The 15,298-nt window shown below is 40.8% G+C and overlaps 2 protein-coding genes across 5 annotated transcripts; one reads left to right on the top strand and one right to left on the bottom strand.

The window, feature by feature from the left end:
• The first annotated feature begins 3,652 nt into the window (after positions 1–3,652).
• kiaa0895l lies at positions 3,653–8,541 on the top strand. 2 transcript variants are annotated; one of them, XM_067249073.1, is made up of 7 exons: positions 3,691–3,773; positions 4,317–5,125; positions 5,374–5,517; positions 5,669–5,801; positions 6,087–6,392; positions 6,586–6,683; positions 6,874–8,541. In XM_067249073.1, exons 2-7 carry the CDS (start codon positions 4,349–4,351, stop codon positions 7,033–7,035), a joined length of 1,620 nt encoding a protein of 539 aa, XP_067105174.1. In that variant the 5' UTR covers positions 3,691–3,773; positions 4,317–4,348; the 3' UTR covers positions 7,036–8,541. The 2 variants fall into 2 exon arrangements, with proteins under 2 accessions (XP_067105175.1, XP_067105174.1); XM_067249074.1 differs by lacking the exon at positions 4,317–5,125 and having other exon boundaries at positions 3,653–3,773.
• Positions 8,542–9,260: 719 nt separating this feature from the next.
• csnk2a2a (casein kinase 2, alpha prime polypeptide a) lies at positions 9,261–14,473 on the bottom strand. Of its 3 annotated transcripts, none has more exons than XM_067249307.1 (13): positions 14,394–14,473; positions 13,469–13,623; positions 13,142–13,253; positions 12,868–12,969; positions 12,636–12,686; positions 12,200–12,259; positions 11,993–12,076; positions 11,415–11,525; positions 11,171–11,272; positions 10,836–10,936; positions 10,472–10,620; positions 10,167–10,254; positions 9,261–10,009 (listed from the first exon to the last, which is right to left on the bottom strand). In XM_067249307.1, the coding sequence occupies exons 2-12, from the start codon at positions 13,570–13,572 to the stop codon at positions 10,181–10,183; spliced, it is 1,050 nt and encodes a 349-aa protein (XP_067105408.1). In that variant the 5' UTR covers positions 13,573–13,623; positions 14,394–14,473; the 3' UTR covers positions 9,261–10,009; positions 10,167–10,180. The 3 variants fall into 3 exon arrangements, with proteins under 3 accessions (XP_067105408.1, XP_067105406.1, XP_067105405.1); XM_067249305.1 differs by having other exon boundaries at positions 13,469–13,857; positions 14,333–14,466; XM_067249304.1 differs by having other exon boundaries at positions 13,469–14,466.
• Positions 14,474–15,298: the final 825 nt, after the last annotated feature.

The following is a 15,298-nucleotide window of genomic DNA, read 5'->3' as shown; positions in this document are numbered from 1 at the left end:
CTCTGTGTCTGTCCTCACCTCTATTTTATAAGGAGCTGAAGGAACTCACATCATGTTTCCTCTCATTCTTGCAGCTGGTACTTCTTAGAAGGCCCTCCATCTTCTTCAAATACTTCCTTATCAACTTCTTGTTTCATTAATTTGGTTATATTTCCGATTATGCAAATTCTTGCATTACGCAGAAAATATTTTCATGTCAATGGAAGCCAACTTGTTCTTCCTGTTATTGGTTTCATAATGCTTTGCTACACTTTGCTGTAAAAATAAAGAAATTAGGTTTAATAGTACAAAAAAAATGTTGTCTTCTAATTCTCACATATTCTGTAACATTCTACAGGTACCAGGTAAGTTATGTAAGTAATTCATAAATAATTGTGTTTCATGTCATTCCTTTGCAACAGCATCAGTAATGTGTTCACACATAAATCCTTCAAAACTCTGCCAATTTGGTTTTAATACATAACATCTTAAACACTCAATAGACAATACACATCTTTACTAGATCTATAGTCAAATGTTTTTACACATACCTGGCGATTACAGTGTACAGTATTGGAAGTTCTCATTCAATATCTAGTTTTTAAGAAGCACCTGGGGATGTTAAAGATACTATATTGATTCTGTTGCCTCTAAGTTAATATTTAGCAGTATGCTTGTAGCAGTTTGAGAGCTTGAGTGCACGTTTACATTTAGTCATTTATCAGATGCTCTTATCCAGAGCGACTTACAGTAAGTACAGGGACATTCCCCCAAGGCAAGTAGGGTGAAGTGCCTTGCCCAAGGACACAACATCATTTTTCACGGCCAGGAATCGAACCTGCAACCTTCTGATTGGTAGCCCGATTCCCTCACCGTGCAGCCTCCTCTCTAGCCAGTGCAATACTGTTTTGGTACAGTTTTTGTTCCACTGGTGTCTGTAAACTATTAGTATTGATGTCTGAAATATATAATGACTGTAAAATGTATTCGTTGTAATGCTAAAATATGTCTGCCTCTGTAGGTATTTTTGAGAAAGTATCTTGAACCCATAAAGGGGTTTCCTTGTACAAGAATGAGGATGATAAAGGCGAAAACTGACTTTTTGACTAAAACATTTTGGGTTTAGGTTGACTATCATAATTCTCAGATGTATATATATATATCCAAACGTCATACTCATCTAAATCTAGCTTGACTGGTATGCATTTCCCCAAAAGTGTGCTTTGCCACATAGTTCATTTAACCCTTTACACAGAAAAGGGTTACAAAGAATTGGGTCTCAAAGGAAGTACAATGGATGAATACATTTTTTATTTACAGTGTAACTCCCCCCCCCTCTCCCTGTATATACTGAGAACAAATACTATTTGCATGTGAACAGAAATAAAAGATAAAGTTGTATCCAATCATGACAGGGTTGTGGTTTTGACAAAACATTTTTGGTTTATGTTGACTATCATAATTCTCAGATGTTTTGAAACCTAAATACCTAAAATAATGCTTGGTTTGATAAACTAATTAAAAAGTTAAAAAATAAGTCACACAAATAAGTGAAAGCACCTTTATATGCTTTAACCTTGTCTTGTTGAGATTCGTCCAGGGTACAAATACAAGCAAACAAGCACGAAACAGTTTACCACCACATGAAAATGTTTTTTGATAATATGAACAGGGTATATCTACTTGTAAGCAGCTTCTTCTTTAAAATATACTTCCTACAGTCCTGAAAAGCTTTAGAGGAAACAGACACCAGGGGAACAAAAACTGTAACAAAACAGTATGGCACAGTATTGTTCCTTCTACATCACGTGCACTCAACATGTGGACATAAGCTCTCAAACTGCTACAAGCATACTGCTAAATATTAACTTAGAGACAACAGAATCAATATAGTATATTTAACATCCCCAGGTGCTTCTTAAAAAACTAGATATTGAATGAGAACTTCCAATACTGTACACTGTAATCGCCAGGTATGTGTAAAAACATTTGACTATAGATCTAGTAAAGATGTGTATTGTCTATTGAGTGTTTAAGATGTTATGTATTAAAACCAAATTGGCAGAGCTGTGAAGGATTTATGTGTGAACACATTACTGATGCTGTTGCATCAGTAATGACTAAATGTTGCAAAGGAATGACATGAAACACAATTATTTATGAATTACTTACATAACTTACCTGGTACCTGTAGAATGTTACAGAATATGTAGGAATTAGAAGACAACATTTTTATTGTACTATTAAACCTAATTTCTTTATTTTTACAGCAAAGTGTAGCAGAGCATTATGAAACCAATAACAGGAAGAACAAGTTGGCTTCCATTGACATGAAAATATTTTCTGCGTAATGCAAGAATTTGCATAATCGGAAATATAACCAAATTAATGAAACAAGAAGTTGATAAGGAAGTATTTGAAGAAGATGGAGGGCCTTCTAAGAAGTACCAGCTGCAAGAATGAGAGGAAACATGATGTGAGTTCCTTCAGCTCCTTATAAAATAGAGGTGAGGACAGACACAGAGCCACACCAGATCATTTGAAAAGATCTCAGTCTCTCAGTCCAGCCTAGCATCTCTCCCCATCGCTGTGAGGACCATGCAGAACATGACCGCTCTACTCCTTCTGGGGATGCTCTGCTCCATATACATGTCTAAGGGTGAGTGTTCGTCTGTGTCATTGTTGATGAGGAGTACATGACAGATAATTGGGTTGCATGAAGTACGGTTTCTATGTGTTAATCAGTGTGTAATAATGTGTTCACAGCTTCAGAGGCCATTGATACTACAAAAGGCTCCTGCTGTCCAAGATTCATTGACTACAAGATTCCACTGAACAGGTTAAAAGAGTTTGCCGCGACCCCTAGTCGCTGCCCTTTCAGAGCAATAGTGTAAGTAGGATGAATAGGCCTATTAATTATTCAAAAAAGTATGCTGAGTAGCCGACATTTTCTCTAAAGTGTTTAATGTGTGTTATAATGAGTAATGTTTGTGTTCAATGTGTCTATTTACAGGTTTACAACAAAAGCCAACAAGAAGTTTTGTGTTAACCCCTCTCAGGACTGGGTGATAAACCACATAGAAAAAAATGGTAGCCGTTCAACACCTGTCATGCCATTGATGTCATCAACCAAAACAGCATAGCCCATCACATTTCTGTATAGTAGCAGATCCACAGTTAGCTGAAGGATTGCAACAATTGTAATATTTTTTATTGAAAGAAGGAAAAGTATTCTCCTTTTTACAACTAATTTATGATAATGTGGGACATATTTCTTTTTTTAATAAATGGGGTCTTCTCAAGATATATTGCCATTGTTGTAACTTTGATGAAAAGTGTAAATAAAATGAATAGCACATAACAGGCTATTAAGGAATCTATGTCCGTTCCAGTTTGAAACACAACTACGGCTTTATTTTATTTTTTACTTCTTTCCACAGTTTGAGTTGAGTTGGTTAAACCATTGTTTAGAATTAATAAAGCCCACATAATCCTCGGTATGTTTCATGGTTTGCAGGTGGTTAACTACACGTACTACGTCATTGCGTCAAATTAGTCCGCCGTGTCCACGCAAAGGAGTGGCACGCACGACGCATGGCTCGTTCATCAGCTGTGCCACCACGTCATATCTTCCAACACAATCCTCTGTTATCCGCGCCCCATACCCAGTACCGCTATATCTATTAAACAGTTTTTCCCCACCGGAAGCCTTCATGTGCACGCAAAAGCGTCATGAATGAAAATCATTGTCTGAATTCACAAATCTGAACTTAAACCCCAGGACACGCTGCAAGGTATGACATTTATTCGTCGTTTCGGTGTTTATTCCGATTCAGTAATCCCCGTTTCCTCTTTGTAAACGGAGAGTTAGACATTTTCGAGCAAGTAGCTAAGAAAACAAGACATGATGACAGGACAAGTGCATGTTTTGGTTTTCAGTCAATAAGTTATCAGTATGTTTTTTTCTTCTGCTCCAGTAGCCCTATCAAACAGTAATTGCTGCATGAATAGCCTATCCAACGTCCCACTGAATGAATGGCAAACATACTGTTTCAAAGTGTAAAGCGGAACGAAGAATTTGTTCTCGTTTGAACGTAATTACAGTACCAATTTATCGGTGACCAATTTCATATGAAGGTGTGAAGCCACACCTTGTCTTAAATTTCGTATTTTCTTACTTGCATGCCCTGTTTGTCCAGTAAACGACTTGTAATTCATTTTAGGTCTGTGACACGTTTTGTGTATATAGACAATTTCGTACTGGGCCTGCAAAGGAATTTCTGTACATAATGTTACAATGCCTAATACCAAACATTTTCTTTTGGGATCATTCACAGCGTTGGGGCGGGAGGAGTTTTTTTTTCCAGGGATGGTTGTGGATCTTGATGGGGGTTGTATGGATCGGGCCGAGGACGGGGATGTTAGGGGGAGTTGCAGGGACTTGCTGGGGCCAGAACATAGACCAGACCCACCCAAAACCACCATCACCTCTACCAGGTCTAGGGCCAGAACTGGCAGTGTCAACAAAAGGGAGCAAGTGTCTCAAAATGGACTTCAGGCTCAGTCTGGACCCTCCCACTCTAACTCTGGCCTGTCTAAAGAGGCAGTGGTGGAGAAGAGGCAGGCCACTGCTACGGCAACTACCATAGCGAGATCAGGGCTGGCCACTCCCAGACCACCACTCCGACGCCCCCTCAGCCTGGAGGTCACACCCCAAAGCTTCCGGAGGTCAGAGCCAGCAACAGACAGACGGGTCCTACAGCCTCCCTGGCGCAGCGGTGGCCCTTCACCCCCCGCCCGCAGCCTGACCAGCCCCAGCCTAGGCCCCGGGGGCTGGATGCGCCGCAGCGAGAGCACCTGCACGGTTAACTCCTCTCTAGGTCTCCGGACCGCCAGGGGGCGCATGCGCCCGGCCACCTCTCTGCCCCATATTGCTCGGGGGGTGGGAACCAGCACTCTGCCATCGCCTTCCACCCCCCGTGGACCCTGCCTGCTGGTGGCCCTCCGGCCTGTTAACCTGGATCAGGAGAAACAGGCATTCTTCCAATCTGACTACAAGTATGAGCCACAGTTTGAGTACTCCCAGCCCGAGCCCAGCACAGTGCTGGAGAAGTACAAGGAGGGTTCAGGCCTCTTTCTTTCACAGGTAGAGAACACATAGATAAAACATATTGGAGGGAGTAAGATATGGGCTTATGACAGCTTGGTGTGATATGACACTGTCAAGAGAACTGCCTATTGTATCAATCTTGTTTTTGTCTTGAATAAAAGTACTGAAGATCATTTTTGAATCTCTATCTTAGAAACCCAATATTAATTCAAGTGTTGTAAAACTGCTCTTTTAGACATAAAACCTAAACCACCCTTTGACTCCTTTTCTGTCTCCATCCATAGGCTGTAGGGATCATGGAGTGTGTTCTGAGGAAGTTTGGCTCCTATGAGAACTTTGAGGAGGTGACAGGAGGAAGTGTGCTACCCAAGAGTCGAGTCTGGGCAGCAGCTCGAAAGTACCTGCAGAAGGAGGGCTGTGTTGGAGAGGTGAGCTTGGGTGTCGGTTAAGAACGTACCATCCTCAGTATGTTTTTATGTGAAGATCGTAGATCAATGATGACAATTCTGCTGGTATGTGTTGATCCCGGTTTGTAGTCTTTGTCTCGATGATGATGATGATGGCATGTGGGAACTTTAGGTGGTGGTGTGTCTGTCTGAGGAGCTGCTGTCTCAGGCTGTGATGATGGTGGAGAGTTGCCGGCCTACCCTGACCATCAACCTGTCTGGGGCTCGGCAGCACTGGCTGGAGGGCATGCTGAGGCATGAGATAGGTAGGTACAGTAGACTGCACCTACACAGCCCTGACACCCATAGGTACTATTTCACCAGGGTTTTAGACAATTATTTATCTTGTTTGTTTGTGCCCATTTTAAGACTTAAGGAGAAGGAATGTCGCCAAGCATAACAAGCTTGTGACTCAATATTGTCAGGATTCTTTCCATCAGAAATTCTATCAACCTTCTGTCTCCAGTTTCCTTCAGTTTGTATTTACAATGCTGAGTGTACATGACAAACCAGGACCTTTTTTTGACCAATATCACCCTTTTTCCGTATAGGCACACACTACTTGCGTGGCGTGAACAACAATCTGCAGCCCTGGGGCACCTCGGTGGGTAGAAAGCAGTATGGCCTCAAGCCAGCCAATCCCACGGAGGAGGGCCTGGCGAGCTTGCACAGTGTGCTGCTGCGGAAGCAGCCGTACCTGTGGCGTGCGGCCCTGCTGTACTACACAGTGTACCACGCAGCTAATATGAGCTTCAGCCAGCTCTTTGGTCATATCGCCCGCTTTGTCCAGGACCCAGCAGTGCGTTGGGAGTACTGCCTGCGTGCCAAGAGGGGCCAGACGGACACTTCCCAACCAGGTGAGCATAAATGGACATACACACAACGTGTGTAATGATGTGCATGTGCACATGGCCTTATTTATACTGGCCAAGTATTCTAAGCTGAAAAATACATAAGACTACACGTACAGAAAATATTCTACACCCATGTTGACCCAACTGCATGATATGAGAAATAAGTTTTCATTTATTGTTGCTTTGTCTATGTCAGGTTGCTTCAGTAAAGATCAGGTTTACTTGGATGGAATCCTCAGGATTCTCCGACATCGGAGGAACATCGACTTCAAGATGTTAACCTCTCTGGGAAAGGTCAGTCTGAATCAACTTAGTGTACCTTGTAGACCTCTCCTAGGTTCTACCTACTAAAATACCTTGATTATGTGCTATTCTATGAACTGTGTGTCTGAAGCTTTGGATAAATGGTTGCTAAATGTACAGCCACCCATGATAATATTACTAATAATGATGATGGTAAATTCTATCTTGCACCCTTTTTAAGGTGTCCTATGAAGATGTGGAGAGGCTTCGTCACCAGGCGGTACTCCGTCGTACGAGAATCCCTCACTTCATGCAGGACCAAGAGCGTTATCTCCAGCACCTGGACAACATTGTGACAGTCAATGAAATAGATGATGCCCAGCTGCAAGAAATCCTACCATGATTTTCTACCAGGTTGGAGGTTACATCCATGAAACCAGGGATTATACATGTACCACAGCAATACCATGTGTAAAACATAGAACCTGTGGAACATATCGCCAGTTGGGACACTTGGATTGATACAGTATTATAAATTACTTGAGTATTGATGCAAAGACAGTACATGGGACTTGGATTATCATATCGTACAGGGGTTCATACGACAGGTGGATTATTATCTCCATTCTCGAATCATGTACTCTGCCAGTATCTATGAATCCTGTGAACATCAACGTTTGTCCAATGCATGTCTGGACAACATTTCCAACAAAGTATTGCAAACACACCCCTTGCTTCCACATGCCTTTACTCGCACCATAAAGTTACCTCAATACTGCAGTGCTAGGATATAAGACCTAGCATCAACCTGTATACATTTCGGTGCACACTTACATATTTAAACTGCATCCAACACTTGTGTGTTTTAGCCTTTGTAACTCATGTACTGTAATTATGCAAGTATTTATTATTTTAAGTTTGTTGTTTCATTGTACAGAAAACAAAATGAATGTCTATGGTATTAGCTTTATACTGTATCTCCCTTTTTGCGGAGGGGTTAGTTTACGCCTTAGATTTTTCAGCTTTGCAAAAGGGCACCAAGGAGCTCTCCATATAAGAACCCAGGGACAAAGTCAACTGAGACCTAGTGCCAATGGACTCAACTTTACACAACTCTTATAATGTTGTGTTTTATAATCAGACCATGATTGTGTTACCGAGAGCGTCCTTGGTGGTCTTTGATGTCAACGCTAATGTGATGTGATCGCCCAAGCTTCCGTGGCAACCAACCTTTGATCCTTAAGCCTATAGAGACAGCTTAAGATGATGTGCTACCATGGCTACCTTAATACACGTTCATGCCTGTCTGACAGGCAGCCAAAGCTGGCCAGTCACCATAGCTTCCTCATTACTTTGCATGACAGGCAGGTGAGTGATTGGCTGAGGAAAATAAGGGGGAGGGGTGTTTGTGGGCGTGCCTTAGATGGGTTTAGAACCCATCTATTTTAGCTAGCTAGGATGTATTTGTAGATACTGCATTTTAACCTTGGCAGTTTCGAGTCAGTTTTAGGGTGTTTGTTTAGTAGACGGGGCAAAGCCCCTGGTGACTCAAGAATTGTTCTGTAATGACAATGAATAAAATTTTCATTATATAACTTCTCATGAATTACCAGTCCAAACAAATTGATACATCAAATTAAAAAGTACATCTTTTCAGTATCTGTATATCTTAAGTTTGCCTTTGAAATTAAAATATGTGATTATAATAATGATCAGTATTGCAGGTTTGTTTACATTAGACACACTGGCAATTTAGAAATAAGTGGGCTGCTCCGCCTCCATAAATTTTACCTGACTTTTGAAAAGTAATTTGCCTGGGTTCAGTCTAAACAAACATTTATTTGTATTGCACGAATGTTGCACATGTTCTGGAAATAATCTGATATTTCCAGGCTATTTATTAAAACAACACTCCACACTCAGTGCCATCTTTGATTCTGTCAAAATTAAATGTGACATACTCTGATCTTTTTAGACATGTATGTAAAAGTCCTACAGTTGATAGCAAGCTTTAAGCTTTTTGGGCCCTTACTGCCACAGAACATACTATTGCCTCACCATGTTCTGTACACATGAAAAGGCAGATAGAAAGGTCTTTCTGGAGGCTTATCCACTGAACTTACATGGTTGTTCTCCAAACCAGATGCTCAGTAGTGTAGTGTGTGGGCTCTGCCCCTTCAGTCCGTTTTTCTTCTGCTGCCTTTCTGGACAACGGCAAATAAAGACAGGCCTGCGAATGCCTTTGGGATACTCTCCAATAGAAGGATATGAAAATGTATAATCAATAACTAATAGACTTAAAGGTGAGTATTGAGATTTCTCAAAGTTTTTGTTTTTCAAACCTTACTAATTAACTACATAAACCATTTATGTTATGACAGGCCCCCTGTTTCAGTTGATCTGTGACCATTTGATTGCTTTATATTTGGGATATTTTTTGACTGCTTGTCCATGTTTCTGAAGTTCATGCAAAGTACATTCAGTACTGAAATGAATTTGACAGCAGTTCAAAATGTCACGTTTAAATTGCTTTTGTCTGCTAAATATACATGATTTATTTAAATGCTTGGTGAGTGTAATGAATGAAATCCGAATCATCAGGCATGGGATCATCTTTAATTAACCTGGATATTCCAAGCTAGTTTGAAACAATCCAGTATTTTGTAATCCAACCTTCTCACCCTAAATCTAAACTCAGATTTTGTTTGTCCATATGCTCCTTCCTTAATAAATAAAATAAAGAGATGACACACAACCTGACACAATATTTACTTATTTCGATCAGACTGCTCTGACAAATGTATTTGGGACTGTGTTATCCCTTCAAATAACTAAATGCTCATGATACATACATTTACAATGAGAAAATTCTAATTTTTCATAAAATAACACACACCCTCTTTAAATAAAAATGGTTTATTCTCTTTCAATATAGTATTTGTTCTATCCATAGCAGAAAAGAGCCTCCATGCCACTCAGTGCTATTACCTGGAATATAATCTCAGGTCACCACAGCTTCATACTGACTCACACATATCTTACAGCACAACACTGGCTTTATACTGATCCAACAACAGTCACTTTGCTCATTTTAAAACTGGGGTTGAAATGGGGAGGGGGCAGGACTGGGATATGTGGAGGGGGTTCGAGAATGCAAGTCACACGTCGAAGCTTGGGTCCAATGCGCTTTGTTGGTGACTGGGCCAAGCAGTGCCACAAGGGGCCCTGGGGGATTGTGCAAGAAGATATTAGGTTTGAATCCAAGTGTGTTTGTGTTTGTATGTTGCTAATTGACATATCGCTCCAGTATGGCTGTTGACTTGGAGGCAGCGGTTTCTGCCACGAAAAGGTCACAAGTTGAGGTAACAAAGGTTTTCCTGGAAGAGGGAGAAAAATACAAACCAAGATAAGGCCCTCAATATGGGATCTGCTCAAACATTCCACTTCATCTCTAAGATTGGATCAGTTCAAGTCATGTGGTGGTCACCCAACATTGCCCTTATGACTAAATGTGTGTACATGTTGGCATATCACCTCCTCTCTGCTCATCATGTTGCATTGGAGCCACTTATTGCCTTTGTGCCATCTGTGTTGGAGTTTGATTGTTCCTTCAGCACGGGATCTGAGGGATAAAGACAATAACCATTCCACCTCAAATATGATAGAACAGAATAAACCCACCCTTCAATGCACACAATACACAAACTATTTGCGCTTCAGAGACAAGCATGTGTGACACACATAAATACACAAACACATGGATTCTACATGATTTCCAGACTGACAAGTGAGTGTGTGTGTGAGTATGTCTGTGCATATCACTAAAGAGATACACTTACAGAAGTAAGGGTGTTGCATGGCCTCCGCAGCAGTCAGCCTCTGCTGGTGGTCGTAGCGCAGCAGCTTGTCCAGCAGGTCCAAGGCCTCTGGGCTCACCAGGTGCTGGTTCTCCGTCTGGACAAACTGCTCCCAGCGCTTCCTCGTCTGCCTAGGAAGAGAAAGAGGTGGGTGGATAAGAAGGGAGGGGAGTGGATGAAAAGCGGGGAAGAGAGGGGAGTGGATGAGAAGTAAGCAGTGGGGTGGATGAAAAGATGGAGACCAAGGAGAGCATCCAAATCAATGTTAGACAATAAAATTTGATAAACTCCTAGACTGACAACCCTCATCAAGCTAGCCCTGTCTAAAGGGGGGTGGTACACTCACTGTCCCAGCAGGTCTTTAAAGCGGGTGTCCAGTTCTATGTGGTACTTGTGCAGGTAACCAAACAGCTCATCAGTCCCCAAAACCTTGGCAATGCGGACAAGCTAGGATTCAAGGCAAAATACAGTCCAGGTGTTAATAGCTACTTCTAAACATGGGCCATCAACATATGCAAAAAAAAAAAAAAAAAAAGGTTAACTGTTCATAATGGATGCTGTGTGTACATGAATTGTATGTTATAAGTGGATTGTACAGAAGACAGATCAACTTCAATTCAAATAATACATTTGTCAAAAGACACTATTCCTCTCTTTATTGTGTTTTTGTGCTGTAGTTACCTGGTCGTAGTTGTCCTGGCCATGGAAAAAGGGCTCTTTCAGGAAGATCATGCTTGCCAACATGCAACCTAGACTCCACATGTCCAAGCTGTAGTCATACATCTGGAAACACAACACCATGTTCTTTGAGCATGGCTCTTCACTTGTTGAACAATGTCTCATTAAATGACACTACCGATACAAATGCACTGACAGTGGTTATCCTATGCAGTTTGTGAGTGTGGTAAGTGTTACCGGTCCATACCTGATAGTCGACTAGTAGTTCTGGCCCTTTGAAATACCGGGATGCCACTCTGACATTGTACTCCTGAGCAGGATGGTAGAATTCTGCTAGTCCCCAATCTATGAGACGCAACTGTGCAACAGAAAGACAGCTTTTACAATACCCCACTGAGCTCTAATATTCAATGGGAATGTGTAGACCTGCAATATTTTTTCTAGTAAATTACTGACACCTAGCGTTTGATTGTCAACATGACAGACTAGACGAGGCAAGTAGATGTTTCCAAATCTGTTGTGCCATGACCCATTTTAGGCCCTTTGATGTTTTTTTTGGCCTCCATGAAAAAAGCTGGGGTACACTTTGTTGTAAGCAGCACTTTTTCCTGTGTACTAAGTTTACTATTGTTTCAAATGACTAAATGAATGCACCATCTGGCAATGCCAATACCAAAGAATCGACACATTTCTATTCACTTGCTGTTGTACGTTGTGACAATTGGAAAAACATAAAATAATATTTTCCCTAATCTACAATAATAACATTGTTCAACTCAGAAGTAGATCAAGAATTAAGGGCTGAAATTCTTTTGTATACTGTACTTTTCTCATCTGATGGTCAATCATCACGTTGTGTGGCTTCACATCCCTGTGCATGATACCCATACTGTGGCAGTAGTCCAGAGCCTTTGTGAGAAAGACCAGACACAAGCATGGTGTCAGTCATCCAACAAATCAATATACTACAGAAACACAAAGGGACTGAGGAGAAAGACCTTGGGATGTTGTTTTAGGTTTAACTACTCTTACCTTGAGAAGCTCATACATGTAGAAACGGATATCAAAGTCTGTGAGCTTCTGGTAAAGTTCCTGTGAAAAAAGAAAGGTTTAGTTTAGTGAAACCTTGAAAGCAGTATAAAGACAAGTTGCTTTAAAAGCCATTCTATAAACAAAAACTTGAGCTTCAGATGGATGTAATTTGTCTGTAAATTGTTAGGAATTAAGAAGAGAAATTAGTGCTTTTAATGTTAGAGTACATTTTTATTTAAAAATAGGATTTCAAGTTTAGTGTCTTTTAGCATATTTAGACTTAGATCTCAGAAAAATTAATTAAGTTGAACTAGTTAGATACAATTCAATATTAGTATCTTTGGAGGAATGTTTTTGACATTGGACATCAATGACTTAACATGAATGGTATTTCCTTAGTAGTTTCACATGAATGATCTTGACCAAACATCAGTACCTTAAAATCTGTGTTATTGATGCACTCAAAGACAAGCGCTGGTGTTCTGGACTGCAAGAAGAAGACAACAGGAATGCTTAATTGATGGGGAGGACAAAAATCAGCTTGACATACTGATTTGAATCCTCAAGCCCTACAGGCATGAATTTCAAGTGTATCAAATATGGAGGCCAGAGGAGAACACTCATAAGAACAACTATTCACATGCACCAAAGGTAAAGAGGAGACATACCACAGGATCCTTCACTGTGTCAACCAATCGAATAATGTTGGTTCCCCCTCGCAGGTTCTCAAGGATTTTGATCTCCCGCTTTATCTTCTTCTTCTTGACAGGCTACAAACGGTAAATCAACGGTAAAATTCAAAAAAGGAATAACTGTGGGAAAAACATTCACATCGTGTTGGGATTTAGCCTAGCCTGTACTGCCAAAGGTATAATAAATAAATACAACTTGTTTGGCAATATCTTGCTTGTATCTACTTTAATCATTGGTTTAAGAGCTCACCTTCAGGATTTTTACCACCACTTTCTCATTGTTACTGACGTTGATGGCCTCAAATACCTCACTGTATTTGCCTCTTCCTAATTTGCGGACCAACTGATAGTTGTCTTGATTGCTGCGGAAATAATTAAAACAATTAGCAGAGAAGGACAGGTTAAGTATTAAAGAATTATACCAAATTCGATTTAAGGCGGTTACAAAGTTGCTGACTAGTCTTACATTTGTAAATCAAATTATTTATGCTGGGGTAGTTATATTACACTGTGTTTAATCCAAATCTTTACGCCGACAGAACACCAGTCCATCATCATGCCTCAAACTGATAGTTACCTCCAGCTTGGCACGTGTGCATCATAGTCCCAATATTCTCTGCTCTTCTGCGTGTTGACATCGGTATACACCCGAGCTTTGCTACTGGCCGCGGGACCGGGCATCGCGAGCTTGGGCGCTCGTTGTTGATGAAGTTCACCTTGCACAGCAGTCCTCTTGGCGCGAAATTGGAAGGCAAAGCACAGACTTTCTGGGATTCCAGGCTTTATTATCTCAGAGTACAGTTTAACATTGGTTTGGGCGACTTTCGCCAGGAGTTGCTGACTGCAGTCTACTGCCAAATTCTTCCGACCAGCAGCACTTGCGGTGCGAATAGTTAGTGCTACAATGAACGAGTGCCTGAGCCCCCTGAACAGCCTGTTAGGCAGGATGTGATGATGGCCCGCCAGCTTCAGGGAGGCGACAGGAGAAGGGAGAAAGAGGATGAGGTAGAGCACAATATTGAAAATGTGGGATTCAATTGCGTACAGCTGGCAAACGGTATCTAACTCTAAAAAAAGATCGGAACTAACTAATAAGCTAACTAGCAAGCTACACAAATCAATAGGCCGAGAACAGGTTTAGCTAGCTTAGCTAACGTTAGCAAGCTAATTTAATTTGAAAGACCCCCCTCTTTGAGGGCAAGGGCCGAACAACACTATAAACAAGCGGGTATAAATATGAAACAATTTGCTTTACGAAAATTATATTTGTCAATAATTAGCTTGACAAATCAACTACTACGATAGCATTGCTAGCTACGTGTGAGCTTATTTGCTATAGAAATGGTGGTTGACAGCTGGCTAGCCCCGCACTCACTCACTGACTCAGAGGAAGTCCTACCGACATGTAGCACGCTATCAATGCTGTGCTTATGACCCTCACCGGGGCGCAGAGTTCGAATGATGTTGGAGAAAAAAAATCACTAAATAAAATCTTTGAATACCCGTTCCGAAATAGATGTATTTTAACGCTATCATCTGCTGCAAGAGAGCACCGCGATTCCTGCCGTTGCTGGTCTCCCGTTGCAACAAACATCACCCGGAAGTAATAATGTACATCCAGTAACCCCAAGGTTTTGAGTAGAAGAACCTGCCCAAGAAACTACATTGATATAATGAATGTCTTTGGTTGCATCAAGGCGTCCATGTCATCCCCTACTGCATTTTTTTGTGGTTATTTACTCACAGGCGATTATTTAACCTTTGCATTTTAAATACGTTTTTTTTAGACAGCACCTACTGGCGACACATTTATTGTAAGCTACTTGGACACAAAAGACTTTAATGTGATCATAGATTTATTTGTTGGTGAGATTTATTTATTTTTTTGCGCTGTCTGTTTACAGTATGAACATGATGTACATTTTCAAAGATTCAATGCACATATCTCCATTGCCACACAAATGATGCTCTAGAGTGCATTTCCACATGAAATAGGTTGGGGGGCATATGCACCACAACATAGCTGACCAGCACTGACATGCAGAAGAACGAGGCATATTGTTGGCAAAGTGCTTATACTACATGTGACTGAATTCTTACTCCTGATTGACTGGTCAAACTAAACATCCCATCTTAAATCCTTCCAAAATACTTAAGGTTTGGTTAGAGAAACTGGGAATATAGTTTATTGTAAATATAAAATAGCACAATGTATAACTAGCATACATTAACATTGTTATAATTTGCCCTCAACATTTACACTAACATCAGTCATCACACAACTTTCCCAGAGGCAACTCAGAACAATAATGAATTTTTTCCAAATAAGGTTAAATTCATGGAAACATCCCACACACCAACTAAGGCAGACTCTTCTAAATAATGATTACCTATAGATTTTAGTTTT

This window comes from Osmerus mordax, chromosome 13 (genome assembly GCF_038355195.1).
Source record: "Osmerus mordax isolate fOsmMor3 chromosome 13, fOsmMor3.pri, whole genome shotgun sequence".
Classification (NCBI taxonomy): Eukaryota; Metazoa; Chordata; class Actinopteri; order Osmeriformes; family Osmeridae; genus Osmerus; species Osmerus mordax.
This window is presented reverse-complemented; position numbering and strand designations above follow the sequence as displayed.

What these genes read in the sequence shown, in the direction of transcription:
- kiaa0895l (XM_067249073.1), top strand. Translation starts at nt 4,349, where the DNA reads ATGGTTGTGGATCTTGATGGGGGTTGTATGGATCGGGCCGAGGACGGG. An exon ending in AGGAGGGCTGTGTTGGAGAG is followed by an intron (nt 5,518 to 5,668) that starts GTGAGCTTGGGT and finishes TGGGAACTTTAG; the next exon opens with GTGGTGGTGTGTCTGTCTGA. An exon ending in TGTTAACCTCTCTGGGAAAG is followed by an intron (nt 6,684 to 6,873) that starts GTCAGTCTGAAT and finishes ACCCTTTTTAAG; the next exon opens with GTGTCCTATGAAGATGTGGA.
- csnk2a2a (XM_067249307.1), bottom strand. Translation starts at nt 13,572, where the DNA reads ATGCCCGGTCCCGCGGCCAGTAGCAAAGCTCGGGTGTATACCGATGTC. An exon ending in ACATGTATGAGCTTCTCAAG is followed by an intron (nt 12,077 to 12,199) that starts GTAAGAGTAGTT and finishes TTTCTCACAAAG; the next exon opens with GCTCTGGACTACTGCCACAG. An exon ending in TTTAAAGACCTGCTGGGACA is followed by an intron (nt 10,621 to 10,835) that starts GTGAGTGTACCA and finishes TTCTCTTCCTAG; the next exon opens with GCAGACGAGGAAGCGCTGGG.